General features: G+C 41.0%; 1 protein-coding gene across 6 annotated transcripts in view; it reads right to left on the bottom strand.

Annotated features, from left to right (window-relative positions):
• Nucleotides 1-15,742, bottom strand: part of Fggy (FGGY carbohydrate kinase domain containing) — a 373,036-nt gene that overhangs the window by 301,540 nt on the left and 55,754 nt on the right. For all 6 annotated transcript variants that reach the window (XM_031377871.1, XM_031377870.1, XM_031377872.1 and 3 more), the window contains one exon: nucleotides 4,070-4,158. In XM_031377871.1, the coding sequence (XP_031233731.1) occupies nucleotides 4,070-4,158 (89 nt within the window). The remainder of the gene's footprint in view (nucleotides 1-4,069; nucleotides 4,159-15,742) is intronic.

Below are 15,742 nucleotides of genomic sequence, written 5' to 3'. Positions count from 1 at the left end.
CCCGAGCCTTGAGGCAGAGTGGACGCGGGGCACCCCATAACCCTACAAAGCTGACTGGAAGAGATAGACGCTAGCTGAAGTGCTGAAAAAGACACTTTCCAACCTGTCAAACTGCCTGCAACCTGTACAGATTTGGTGGGCTAACACCCATGCTAGGATAGGCTTTGATGATGCAGCTGTCTTCGAGTGATTTCCCTTCCTGTACGTAACCCATCACTCACATTCCTGTAAGGAACTTGCAACAAACTCATGGGTTCACCATGGGTTGGATTTTGGTGGTATCTCTATTTTGGTTGGTTATTGGTTCCCTATGTGGGGGAGTAGTCATTTGTTTGCATCTGCCATGAACAGTGTCACCCATCACTATACAAAGAAATCTGAACAAAGAATATATGTCAACCTTGGTTCCTTAATTATAATAAACACACCACATATTAATATATCAGAAAAAAATTGGCATTTGGCAGCTAAAAACTCTGTACATATTTACAATGTTCTTATAATCCTAAAACTATTTTCAAATGCTTATGTGAAATTATAATTGAATTAATAAAACATAGTTATAAAGAATTTATGGAATATCATGAACCTGTACTAATGTAAAGAACCTTTCTCTCAGATCCACTCACTGAGTTAGACAAGGTTCCAGGTCTTCAGACAGCTCCATGTATTCATTGCTTTAGCCAGATTTCCTGTGCTCCCTTCTGGCCACCAGGATGCTTACAAACAAATCTATTCAAAATTATAAAGAAATGTAAAGCATCTACAAAGTTTTTGGCATCAATGCAGTCATTATATTACTGTTTCCACTTTGTTCTGTCTTTTAGGTTTAATCACTGTTTTGTTGTTTCTCTTGGCTTTTTTGTTTGTTTTCTTTTGTGCTGTGTACTGATCCAGTGACTGATGGCTACACATTCAACCCGTTTTGATGGCATTTACTAAAAGTCATTTCAAATCGCTTTAGAGGATATATACATACAAATATATGAATGCATACAAATATGTTTTTGTCTCATTATGAACAATTTTATTATTCACATCTCTGACTAACCATTTCTCATGATCTGAACAGTTACCCACTCAGTAGTTAGAATGTGGCAAATTACTAACACATTCAATTTCAATTCTTAAATTGCAAAAACAGTACTAACACCAGTACTCTAACAGATGGCTGCTGAGTACCAATTGAATTAAAAGTTGTCAATATGCTTACCATAGAAAAAAGGAAGGTCCTTGATAAAGGACAACCATTTTTTATTTTTACTATTATTGCTGTTGTTGTTGTAATCACTACTGTTATTATTGTTATTATTAAAGCAGCAGTAACTCTTTTCATTAATACAGTAGAAAGTATAGACTTGAATCACAAATCAGAGGCCTAGCAGTGATTTTTTTCTCAGTGACTCAGATAAAAAAAGTAAGTAGCTCAATCGAATTCCTTTCTTGGGGGAGAAGAAAAACAAAGAAAGAAGGACCTTCTTATACTGTCATTGCCAAAAACAAGCTTGTAACCTTTAGACCAGGTGAAAACCAATCCCTTCTTAGCCAATAACAAAAAAGAAAAACACCCTCTAGCTTTTTTGGCACTGACTTCATCAAAGCCACCCAAAACAAGCACATGAAAGAGCCAAATGAACACCAAATCCAAACCTCACCTTGACTTTTTGGGTGCCAAGTTCCTGCTCTGTTGCCCAGAGTTCTTTTGGCATAGACACACTCTATTGCAGCCTCATCTCCCTTGTTCTAGATGGGACAGCCAGGAGGGACTTTTTGTTTCCAAATGCTTTATTATTTAATAGTACATGGCACACACTTATCCACAGTATCTAACTCTCACTGTAAGGACTCACAGATGAGTAAGAAACAATGTGCTTACTGTAGACAACTGTGGTGAGAGTATTGGGACTTCTGTGCACTGAATCAGGAACTTACTATAAAGACTCTGCCAGAAAGAGGAAACTAGGCAGCCAATCATGTTAACACTAAAAACACAAGCAAGAACTGGACAGGATCTGGGTCCACCGAGAGATTCTGTCTCAACAAACAAAAGTGGAGACCCATCAAGGAAAACACTCAACTTGAAATTTAGACATCTATACAAAGGCACACACACACTTACCACACTTACCATTCATTAATACATGAATGATTCAGGTGCTTGTTATAAAAGAGCTACTTGAGGAAATAGTTTAGGACTCTCACAAGCTTGCAGGGGTTATGCTCCCCACTAACAAATATACATAGTAAGACTCAAAAAAAAAAAGAGAGAGAGAGAGAGAAGAGATATGCCTAAGGTCACATAACTATTAAGAAGCACACATTTCAGTGTGACTTCCACAGTGTATATACGCATGCCATTTCATGGGGTTTATTTTAGTCAGGGCTACCCTCTGAAAGCCCATATGTTGGTGTGAAATTGCAGCAGGAGATAACAGGAAATGAGTATGTTCAGCATTCAGAGTCACTGGGAAGAGCCAAGGACCAACTCAAAACTGAGCTGAACTGAGAGATAGAGAAGTGGCAGAGACGTGAGAAGGGGAAAGATGAAGAGAAAAATGAAGGAGGGAGGGAAAAAGAGAGGGAGGAGGAAGAGATGGAGAAAGGAGACAAAGAAGAGGAAGTGGCTGTGGCTTAGCAAGCAGTGGCTCCAGATGCTCCTCCTTCTTGGTTTCATTTTTCAGCCTAGCAAAACCACAACTTACTAGCAGTACCTTGACTAATAGACACACTTGGCTAAAATAATATAACATTTTTTTTCATTACACAAAAAGCACAGAAGCAAGACAAAAAAAGACTACAGAAAGGCCCTCTCAGAAATACCTTTAGATAATGCCAAGTCAAAAGAGCGGTTCTGAGGATGAGGACTCCATCCACATACTCCCTTGACAGTGGACCTGACTGTGAGTAGTTGCACTATCTAGGGCAAAGTACAAACCTCCAGCTTTCTCCAACCTTCTCTCTTAAGCAGGGTGGAGAACTAAGGATGGGCAAGGTCATCCTCATCTGTACATGGATTCCCTCCACACTGAGGGGTCTCTGGCAAATGATCCTTTCACTGGGGTGGCAGAGGCCGGTTGACATGAAAATGGAAGTACTTGTGAAACACATCCTTTAATATTGTCTCTTTCTGGGAGCCCCTAGGCCAAACTCTGACTCTCATCAACTTACCTCAAGAAAAGGCCCCAAGGGTGACAGGCAGGAGAGGAGCTGTCAGTACTCTCCTGAGCATAAATAAGGAGACAGAAGAGGATCTGCCCCTTTGCAGAGGCTGACTTTTAGAAACAAAGCCTGCTTACCTAACCTACTCAGGAGCATCTGTCTCAATTCACAGGGCCTTATCTGTCCTCTCCAACTGCTTCTTGTCCTCAGAGGTTGCCCAGTCCAGATCCTGATTCCTTCTCAAATCAGAAGACCAATCATTTCTCTAAATCCCTTTGAAGGTGAGGTCAAAATGACCATCACTTTGCCATACTGAGGTTTCACACCTAGCTCTCTTCATACCCACATGTAACAGCCACAACCTCAACTCAGTGAGCATTTGTAAAAGTCCTCTCATGTGGAATACAGTTTTTAACATGTGTAAGTTACTCAGTTGTAACCATTGACTTAACACAGGTACCACTGTGGTTTGGGATAATTATAGGACATTTCCATAAAATGTGACTTAAGTTCATAACACATGCAATCAGCTAACATCCACCTCCTTGCAAAACATATATCCTACTGTAATTTCTGAAGCATATCTTTTTCTCTCTTTAATTCACCACATTGAAAGCACCTTCAAAAAGAGTTGGACTACATTCTGAATATAAACATCTCCCTTCAAATGTGTCCAATTTTAATGAATAGTCTTCACCTTGTATACTCACATTCCCAGCAAGATAGGAAACAATGGTACTTAAGCATATGCAGTGGAGGCAGAAGATAGATTCAAGATGTTTCAAGTATGCAAAATCACATGCAGATGGAAAAACATTATGTCCAGTCAAAGAGAGTTAAGAAAGCAGTATATAGAGAGACACCCAGGACTGGAAGAACACAAATAAAATCTAACTTGTAATTAACATACCGTGCTGTGACACCTGTTGCCTTCCATGATAAGAAGTCTGGGAGATCAAAGAAATGTCCCGCCTTATCCCAGCAAATCTCTCTCAAGTTCTGCCAAATTAAATATATATTAGAATCAATTAGGAGGTTTTTTTTTTCCCAACTCCTCTCCCCTTTCAAAATGTTTCAAATTTTTCAAAACAAAAACTGAGCCAACAATGTTCATGAAAACATCTGTGTAAGGGCTTGGGAGAGGGTGGTATAAAAGTAGCATTTATACAGGAAAGAAAACATGACAATTATTGATCCTTCCAAAAATGACCATAATTTTCCTTTCATCCCCTTTGCAACCTGGACAGGGAGAAGGCATTTCTGTGGATACACAACCCAGCCTCTTGGCAAAGGCAAGAGGCTATGGTTCAAACATAGAGTAAGAAGTTAGCAGCTTTACACTAGACAAAACTACACTAAGCACTACTCAAGGGATCTACAATGTGCTGCCTTGTCATGTACATTCCCCACAGACTGACTGGTACCAAAGGCACCTCAAAGAACTCCCAGCCTAAGCCAATGTATAGTTAAATCAAGAGGATGTTAGAACTTTTAGACATTTATTTTATTCCATATTGTCAAATATTCAGATTTTTTTTCTTGCTGCTGAGTTTTTCTTTCATCTACCAAATCTGTCTGGACAATTGAGCCCTCACTTGCTGCTCTGATCTTTCCCATGGCTCCAGTCTTCCTATACACTGGGTTAACCTTACAAGTACTGGGGTAAGTCCCACTTAAGGTTATACCTAGTTCCATACCACACACACAATTGTTAGGGTAATGTGGTAGTTTGAACATGCTTGGCCCAAGACGCAGCACTATTAGGAGGTATGGCCTTGTTGGAAGAAGTATGTCACTGTGGGGGTGGGCTTTGAGACCTTCCTCCTAGCTACCCGAAGATCATCTTCTATTTGCCTTCCAGTCAAGAAGTAGAAATTTCATCTCCTCCAGCACCATGCCTGACTGGATGCTGCCATGCTCCCACCTTGATGATAATGGACTGAATCTCTAAACCTGTAAGCCAGCCCCAATTATATGTTGTCGCTTATAAGATTGCCTTGGTCATGGTATCGCTTCTAGCAGTAAAACCTTAACTAAGACAGGTAATGTCCTTCATTTGCCCTGCTCTGGAAGCTCCGCGAGGTCAAGGACTTTGGCAGCTTTGGTGACCATGATACCTCTCCTCTCACATACTGAATGGACTATGGCTGCTGAGTGGACGTTCCATAACTTTAGTCCTCCCATGATAAGCACTTCATTAAGCCAGCAATTGACTTGTGACTTAGCTAAGTCAAGCACAATTCTTCTCGCAGGATTTTAAAAATCAAGGTTGAAATGAAGCCATTCAAGCCCTGCCTATAAATGGAACTAGATAGTAGGTAAATTTGGAAAGGACCAAGCAGCTACTTTCTGCAAAGCTCCTGTCACTTGACTTTGCTATGTCTTCAGGGAATTTCTGGAACCTAAAGACAATGATGCAGACTTCAAAAGAACATATTGTGCCTATGTGGTATAATAAAAATCTGCTGACCTACTAAACACAATGCTTAGCTTCCCGTCCCAGTCTCTCTGCTGTGACAAGGGTCTGTTGCTGTACAATGACTTCTACCTATGTGACTTTCCTTCTCTCAGCAATGCAAAAGTGCTAGGAGTTATTACATTCAGTGTGGCAGACACGTATCTAGCCTGTACATGTTTGTATTCTCAAATTCTAGGTTTTCCTGCTGACTGTCCCTTTCAATTCTGCCTTAGCATACAAATCCATGTCTAAGCACTGTCTTAAGTACAGGGTTCTACTACAAGAGGACATCAAAGGCTCAGGCATAAAAATCAAAGTATTACTACCATTCTGATACCATGTATGTGAATAGCCTCTGTTGAGAAGGAAAAGGGTCCCAAGTTTTTCTTTAGATATCCATACATTTTGATATCAAATAAATCATAGCTTATGGTTTACAAAATATTCCTAACACGGCTATGAACTTGTATAACCCTGCACACTTAATAAGTGACAGCCAGAAAGAAGTAGCTTTTGATATTATGTGAGTCAAACTACTAGTATGCCTTGTGGATAGTCTGAAAAACCTATTTCCATGTGCCTTGTGGTTGAGGCAGTTGGCGGTCAGGGAAAAGGCAGCCTCCTTCCTTCATTCCAAAAATGTAAGACTAGTCACCATGCATCAAAGGCCAAACCACTACAGAACAACCACTACTTCTAGCCAAAGCCAAACAATCACCCTGAGCTGAGAAACCAAATGCTTCTGTTAGGTTTTATGTAAGGTTACTAAAGGCCATCATGATGGCAATCTTCTCCCTGGAGACATACCAATAGCTGCTGTGGACAAAGATATCTGAGCAGAACATCTCTGAGAAAGCTTCAGGATTTTTTTGTTGTTGTTGTTGTTGTTGTGTCCTGAGAACAGGAGTGAGGAGCCCAGGCGCACTTCCTCTGGAGCTCGTCTCAGCCTTGTGGATCAAAGTCAGAGACCCCAGTCATCTGCTGCCTAGAAGTTCCAGAACTGACATGCTAGACAGCATGAGGCTGCTTTACGAGGGGCATCAGAAAGACTGCACAGGTTACATTTATATATTTTGGAAGATATCAATACTTAATGGAAAAAAAATGCCATGAATTCTAAAGAAAGCAAGAAAGAAAAACAGAAGGGCAATATTATGTGATTTTATTATAGTCTCAAAAATTAAAAGAAATTTTAGAAAGAAGCACATGGTCATGGAAGAGAAATTAACAAATATTCCCTGCTTTCTCTGCAAATTCATGTCTGTGGATTGGCCAACACAGAGAAGAGGGAAGAGCCTGGATGACAGGGATGTGTCTGGACACTTGACAATTGCTTGAGAGATTGGTTAGCTCTAAGGTTCCCATAAAATTCTCCCACAGAGCTACTAGGTTTGTTTTGCTATCAATTGCCATATTGGCCCATGAAGACAGATTTCTAACTAGTTCTGCATGGAAATTCCTTTGTCCTTCACCCTCCCCAATCACTGCAGTCCCAGGCAAAGACTCACTAGATTAATTCTCTTCTTGTGCCCACGGAATCTACATCAGGACAGTTACCATGTTGTTCCTTCCACAATGTACAACAATGTCCCCATTCTCTGTCTTCCTTGATTCTCAGGGCAGGCAATATATAATAGTCACATCTAAGGAGGTAGGAACTGAGGGTTAGACTTAAAGAGCTTGCCCTTAAGTCATTCAAAGTGTCTGCTCTAAGGTGAGCACTCATTTCTTACATTTTGCAGCTGCATCTGCCTGGGCTCCTAGCAGAGTTATGGGTTTGGGGCCTTTGGAAATGCCTTCATTGATGAAGCTTCTGATCATTCCTTCCATGAGAAGAAAACAATGACAACTAGAAACCCTTCCAAAAACATTTAGGAGGTTGCAAGTTTTAATCTTAGATGACTTACTTAGCTTCTGTGGACTAAACCAAACCTCCATGCATAAGCAGTCCATAAGTTAGTGAGCCACACAGACTCTCAAGTTGTATCTCAACATGGGATATTTTAATCCAGTTCCAAGTAGGAGATCCAGAAGAGTTAAAGAGTTAAATCATTCTGTCCCCCAGATATTAAGGAACTAAAAAAAAAAAAAAAAAACTTAGTCTTTCAAGAAACAATAATTCAGCAGTGATGCGGGGTGTATGACTTGGTGCTAAAGGTTCCGCATTCCAGTAACAATCTTTGGAGCTAAGCACTCCATTGGCTTGAAAGCAATCAAGAACATCTTGGCCCCTACCATTTATTACTTCATAAAACCATAGTGTTTCTTCAGAGAAGGCTACTACTCAAATATCACATAGCTTTGCATCTCTGAAGAGGGTGGGGGCAGAACAGGTATGCCCAAGATTCAAAACCAGGAGCCTGGGGCAGAAAAGAGTCCTCCTGATGCTCTAAAGTTAAAGCTAGGAGGTTTCTGCTCTTTCTAGATGTTGAGAAATATTGTAGGGAAAAGACAGTTACAGAAAGAACACCAGGATGCAGTGCAAAATGAGAAAATGGGTTTGATTTATTATTAAGTGCAAAGAGATTCTATCTGAGTTATTTGTGGTGCCCTGTAAATGAAAGGGAGGATGGACCAATGCTCCCTTACCTCACAAACGATAAATGATCCTGCCTGCACACTCCAAGTTCCATACCATTCATGTTTTCTGGAAATACCCATGAAAATACAAAGCTTTATCCTGGTTTTATGTTCAAGTTTTGATATTGGAACATGGACTGAGAGCCCACAGGTGGGATATTTGGGGAAGCCTGTTCCTTAGTGTCCTCAAGAGAAAACATACTGAAACGTGCAGCAGGTCACAAGTCCAACCAATACCTTCCTGGGATGAAAGAAACTCTTGTGTGTTTCAGACTCCACAGTCAGGGAGCTAACACTAACAATGCTCCTAGGCAGACAGGCAAATAAACTGGGATTGGAAGCACCAGAGGCATGTTTCTAACAGCTAAGATCTTAACATTCATTCCTCCGTGAAAGCATCCCACAGCTTCTCACACTCAGTCCTCAGTCTAGCTCCTGGGGGTCCATCTGGCTCCAGATCACCCATTGGGATTGCTAGGATGTCTTTTAGGGATCATCTTTCAGCCTTTTCTGATAACATTCACTCTACCCTTGCTGCTCTTAAACTCATCACTTTCTGCTCTTTTATGGTTCCATGCCTCTGATGCCTCTATGTGGACTCCTCTTACACCCCCATCCCACCCCTGTACTTCGGCTCTCTTCAATCTCCTGTCCTTGATGCAAATCCAGCTCAGATATACCTTTGCTGAGAGTCTCTCTTCCCTCCCTGAACTGATTATACTGATTACACACTCATATACTCAAATCCATCTTCAAAATGACAACTTCTTTTAGAGGGCAAAGGACTTGTCTAATTCATGGGGGAAAAAAACATGAAAAATGCTTCCGGAGATGTAGAATTTAAAGCTAGACACTGGAACTGGAGAAAGATACTCAAAGGAAAGGTAATTAAAAATATGATGTATGACAATAATGTAATGACTCTGATACCAAAGCCTGGTGAGTCAGCCTCATAACTTTATCACAACATTTTGTGTGTGGCCATATATCTGCCTCTAATGAGTAATCACAGACAGGGTTCAAAAGAGAGAGAGGGTTTTGGGCCTGGGGTAGCTAATACATGCTCCACAGGAACAAGATTTTACTTGGAACTTACAATCAAATAGACTATGAATCTACACTACTGCTGAAGAAAACTCCTAAGCAACAAAGACCTGAGTGTATATAGCACAAAATCCCAACTAGAAAAGGGTTTGTTCCATCAGATATTTGTAGAATGAAATAATCCCACTATACAATTGATTTCATGTATTTGCATGCATCCTCTGCTCACTCACATACCCTAGAGGGATTATATAGAAAGGAAAACTCCTTATTGACACGAGAGTTTACTTCCTAACCATTGTGCATTGGCATCTACATGGCAACTGGCAGAATCGAAGCATCAATGATTATTTGGCCTAGGAATATGACACCACCATGTAGCCTGCAAATAAGGTTGCACTGCAGGAGCTAAGAAATATCGCATCTGGTGACTCTGCATTTGACTGTGATCCTTACAAGCTCCTAGATGTGCATCTTTAGAAAAAAAATCAATCTCTCTACAACTATTTCTTCAAATTCCATACTACTATCACCTACTTCAAGGAATGGTGTGCATTTTATATAACTCAACGAGTCTTTCAATGATATAATAGGCCGCCATTGTCTTCAAAGCATTTGATATGCATGATTTAATATAATCTGTACAATCATAAGGCAGAGAAGCAAGAAATGTAACCTTCACTTTACACATTATGAAACTAAGGCTCCAAAAGGGATCACAATCATGGAAATCAGATTTTTACATCTCTAACACCCATCCAGTACTAGTTCAGTCTTCCACTTCCCCAAAAGTGTTTTTTTTTTTTCTTTAAAGGAGAAATGCCAGGACAGGAGAGATGACAGATCTACAGATTGATGGTCTTACTACAGAGGAGCAAGGGAGGCCTGAATGTGAAAAGGCAATGGAAATGAAGTCTTAGGGTAAACAAAAGAGGGAGAAGGTGTAGACACATGGAAAAATGAGAAACCCAACCAGGATTTCATGCTGGGTCCCCATGCTGTTCTCCACTGCCTTCCTGCCTCCTGTGTGAGCCTCTTTCTTTGGTGGATCTTAAAACATGGATGCTCTAAAAAGTGTACACCACAGCCATTTAACTCACTGTTTACATATGCACTGGGAGACATCAATTAATTCCTTGATTTCAAGAAACTCCAGAGTAAAACATACTGAATCACATTCTACTTCAAACTTTCCTCACAAGTGTCTCCTAGATGTCACACTCATCTCCAAATATTTCAATACAGAAAACCTGTTATCTTCCTCCTCAGTTTTATGTCTGTTGGACAAAGAAGTCATGTCCTCTTTCTGCTTCTTTATGAATCCTTACATTTAGTCATCCTTTCTGTTTTAACTCTCAGTTCATTCATGAACAGGTTTTTTTATCTTTGCATCAGAACCCTTTAGAGGAATATAACCAACTCTATAGGCATGTGTCTGCATGCATATGCCAACTCTCTATGCATGTGTATGCATGTGTACATACAGACGTATTCAAATGAACTCATCACTGAGGTCTCAACTCTACAAGGGCTTTGTGATACACCATGAAACCACACATAAGCTGAACTGAATGGTTCAATGCTGTATGTGCCTATTTATTCTAGTTTCATTTCTGTCGCTGAGAAAATATCCAGACAAAAAGCAGCACAGGCGGTGGGGAGAAGGTATAGTTGGCTTATAATCCCAGGTTATATAGTCCATCATTTTGGGAAAGTCAAGGCTGGAATGAGAGCAGCTCATCATATTACATCCACAATGAGAGCAAAGTCCTTCCTTGCTTGCTTCCTTGCAGCTTAGGCTAGCTTTCTTCTCTGAGACAATTGAAGACTCAGCCCATGAGATGGTACTACACATATTCAGGGTGGGGCTTCCAACAAAATTGACAATCAAGATAACCCACCATAGACAGGTCCATAGTGAAACCTAAGCAATTCTCATGTAAAACTCCCCAGTTGTTTCTTGGTTGTGTCATGTTAGAAATGAAAGCTAAATATCACATCTACAGTACCTGGTGAATGTCCCAATCCCTGCTCTTCCCAGGAGCTGTTCACTGTCTGTCCTTCTCCTTACACTGGCTCTCCTTAAAGACAAAACTGTGGTTTTATTGTAATCTCTGCCTACGATCTAGCATGGCATATGATGCATTCTAGCTGAATGAAAGAATAAGAATGAATGAGCAGAGATGTACTAACTAAATAACGGTTTGTGGAAATGAAAATAAGGAATGAATGGATATATGAATGAGTAAGTACTGTCCTAGTTTCTTTCCTTTTTTTTTTTCTTCCATTCAAGTTAATGGCTTTTCTCAGTCTGTTTCAGGAGCAGAAACATATTCTAGCCAAGCCTGACTGCCAGGAAGACAAATTTCTCTTCTCTGGGTGAGTAGGTCTTTTGGAGAAGTTTCATTTTAATTGGAAAATGGATTCATTCACTTCCTGGCATAGGTTCTTGGGTCAGCACAGCGCCATTACATGGCTGCCAAGCAGCAACTGATAGAGGGGACTGCAGTGGGAAAAGAGCTGCATCAGACTGGAGGACCTTAGGACATCTGAGGACAAACAGGTGTCAGTTCTCCTTAAGCTCAGACACACATCCTTCTTCCCCATCAATCCTGACCCTGGGACTTCATTCGTCCCCAGCCTTGAAAGGTAGTTGTTCTTATGCATTCCGTGGAGCTTACTTAGAAATATGTGGAACAAGCCAGTAGGTAGTGATTCCCTGTGCCTTCTGCTTCAGTTCCTACTTCAGGTTCCTGCCCTGACTTCCTTAGATGAGAAGCTGTGATGTGGACATGTAAGCCAAATAGAGCCTTACCTCCCCAAGTTGTTTTTGGTCGTGTGGTGTTTTACCACAGCAATAGTAACCTAACTAAGATACACACTATAATCATTTCATCACATAGATACTATTTTAAAGAAGTTGGGCATATATACCCCATTTCACAGGAGGCTGAAGCAGAAGGATTGCTTCAGTTCAGAAATTTGAGGCCAGCCTAAGCAATATTACCAAGACTGCCTATAAATAAATAAATGTAAATAATGAGAATAAAAAGAAATATGTGGCCTTACCTGTTCATTATGCAAGAGTTAGAGGCTCCTCCATCACTTCCCACTAGACATACACAAAGGCCACAACTGATACGTTACCTCATTGCTCAAGCAAAAATAGGGGGTGAGAATGTCCTAAAATCTCCCCCAGTGATGGACTCACAGCTATCATACCACACAGAAAGCATCTCTTCTAGGAATATGTCTTGTATTGTTTTTTAAAGTCTTTGAAGAAGGCAAAAAACTCTACAAGGGCTTTGTGGCCTTACTTATATTTTTACCCAGAACCTGTAGCACATACTAGGCATCAGGCAGGACTGTCAGAATCAGCTTCAGTCTAAGGCTTTTTTGGAGGAGGGGGGAACTTCTGATAATAACCAGAAAGACATAGGTGAATAGATTATAGTCCCTTAATAAAAATGAGCTTAGAATCTAGCATGGGAGACATGGACCTTCATGTTACTTAAGAGCAGCAAGGATTGTGAAGGAGAGGGACATTTACTTAGCATATGCCAGGATGAGCAAACAAGCAAGCAAGCAAACATATAGCCTCACAGAATGAACCCAGATTACAATATTATGACTTAAGCATTGCTATGAATGAAGAACATGAGACCCATATGTATTTGGTGACAGAATTATTAATAGCAGAATCAAGGTTGATTAAGAATAGCCAGACTCCAAGAAAAATGGGAAAATGTGGTAGAGTGGAATTAGCATTCAAATGAATTAATCATTTCAGAAGTGCTCCCAGAATATTAAGTATTGTTCTAGGCAGTTACATATTTGCTTATATGGTCTCTCAGTGCACACACACACACACACACACACACACACACACACACACACTGTTAAGATATTCAGTAAAACTAAAAGTAAAGGACATGAAATTGAAACAGAGTAATTACATAGGTTGTCAAAGTCAGGAAGCTATGAAGTGGCACTAGAATTTGCTGTGCTCCCTTGCTGTCTGGCTCTGGAGCCTATGAAGTGCTGGGAGGTACAACTAAAGAGGAAGCTTGGAGATGATTACAATTTTTTAAATAATTTTTTCTTTACTTTTATTGTATATGTTTTGTATATCTATGCACTGGACATGTGAAGTGCCTGCAGAGGCCAGAAAATGGAAGATACCCTGGGACTAGAGCTACAGATAGTTGTGAGCTGCCATGTAGGCACTGGAAATTGAACCCAGGTCCTCTGAAAGAGAAGGAAATGGTCTTAACCAATGAACCATCTCCCCAGCCCCTGATCACAAAATATTGCTCACAATCCTCCAGTTGGCTAGGAAGAACATGTGAACTACTCCAGATGACTGTTCAAGTTCTGAAATATCTGGTTTATAAAGCACAGAATCTGTATGGCCATCAAGGAAAGCACTGTCATGAGAAAGAAATGAGTATGAAGAGAAGGTAAAAAGTGAGGAAGGAGAGATGGAGGTAAGGAGAGACTATGTCAGGGCCTGAGCAACACTGATAAGGGTTCATCAACTGTACCCAGGAACAAGGAGAAGAAACGGTGAGAGGGTCAGTCAGACAGACTTTTCCTAAAATGAGTAAGAAATCAGAAAGGAATGAGAGCCACCATCCATCCCTGAGGAAAGGGTGACTGTGCATGCAGCTTTAGGATACAGGGACAGCAAGCACCTGATGGAGATCCCAGAAGTGAACAGTCAAGAGGAAGGAGGACCAGCTCCCACATACATTTCTGACAAGAGGATAGTGACCAGAGAAGAAGAAAAACAGGTAAAATAGAAGATCCACACAGAGAACATGAACAGTAGAGATTAAGGAGGAAAAAGGAGGCCAAATAACGAGAGAAGCAAGTGCACAAAAGGCAAGGGGAGTACTGGATAAGGAGAAATAATAGACTAAGTATGAGGTATGAACAGAATGGTAGGGAAAATAAGGGAAAGACAATGACAGAGAGAGCATGAAGAAGGAAGAGGAGGAGAAGAAGAGGAAGAAACCCTGTGGGAAGCTATGGGAACACAGCAATGTCTTCAAGGAGACTGCGCATGGGGAGAGAAGGACAGAAGCCTGACTTGCTCTCAGTCCTTCCTTTAAATGGATGAAGTCATGTCTGATGTCACCGTCTGAGTCAAACACCCCTCAGAAGGAAAGGTGGAAAGGTCTATATCTTGTATTCAGTCTTATCTCCATGAATGAGAGGGTCTAACTCACTGCTTTTTTCCTTGGGGGTACTGCGTAGCCTACTCTTGAGATGTGTGGAATAAGGAGAATGTCTTGCCTGCTCAGAAAGGATGCTGCAGCCAGGAGAGTGCTCAGAGCTCCTCCTTGGAATTGTCAGGTTCATGCCTTTATAGCAAGAGAACTGGAAGTGGATGGCAAACAGCTGCTGGCTTTCTCTCACTGTGGCTAATGGGCAAATGGAATCCTTACCATGATGTTCCAAAAGGAGATTCCAATTATAAACAGACACCCAAGGACCTTGACTACCCAGTGCTTGTCCACCTGACAGGTCTCATTTCTTAAGGGACTACAGAGTTACCCTCGCAGATTCTACTACCCCTAGTACTCCTGACCTAACTCCACCTTACCCCCGGATAACCTTCCTGTCCTGAGCCCTCTGGCCTGTGAGCTGTGTAAAGCTTGAGTATAACCTGAAATAGTCCCCCATCTCTACCACACAGTGACTGCAGTAAGTGTGCCACTCAGCCTATCTCACTGCTTCAGATAGGACATGAGGGCTCCTGTTTAAATAGGAACTGAGAGGTTCGTGTTCAAATGTATGAGTGTTGTTTTGGCAATATCCTATCAGAAGTTGCTAATGGGCTTTTTTACATCTTGCTTCTGAGTCTGAAGAACAGACAACAACCTCTGTTTCAAAGAGGTCAGAGTCTTTTTACCATGACTCATTTGGGATCCCATTTCACAGAGTGTCTTGATGACTTTTGCTGTAGTTTGGGTAAGTGTCCCACAAAGCCCATAAAACTAAAGACAAAGGCACAGGGACCAGGCTGGGATTCTGTTGTGAAGTGATGAGACTTTGGGAGGTGCATCCTCATAAAAGGAATCTAGAGCATTTGGGGCTGGCTGCAAAGGGGGATAGTAAGACACATGCCTCTTCCTTTTTCCCGGAAAAAACAAAAAAAGACTTTATATGATGGGTTGGGGGTGTGCTTGCATAAGCATACAGGTGGCTGTGGAAGCCAGAAACCCAGAGTCCCTTGGATCTAAAATTTCAGGTAACTGTACACTCTCTGACACATGTACTAAGAACAGAATTCAGAATAGTACACACTCTTAGCCACTGAGCTGTCTCTTCAGCTCCTCTATGGCCTCTTGACTACCATAAGGTGAATAGTTTCCTCCGCCATATTCCCTGTATAATATGCTGCCTTGCCATAGACCCCAAAGCAATGGACACTTGACCATGGGTTGAAACTTTCAAAGGCATGAGCCAAAATAAATTATATATATATATATATAT

This window comes from Mastomys coucha, unplaced genomic scaffold, assembly GCF_008632895.1.
Source record: "Mastomys coucha isolate ucsf_1 unplaced genomic scaffold, UCSF_Mcou_1 pScaffold18, whole genome shotgun sequence".
Taxonomy (NCBI): Eukaryota; Metazoa; Chordata; class Mammalia; order Rodentia; family Muridae; genus Mastomys; species Mastomys coucha.
The sequence above is the reverse complement of the archived record's forward strand: the minus strand, read 5'-3'. Positions and strand labels throughout refer to the sequence as shown.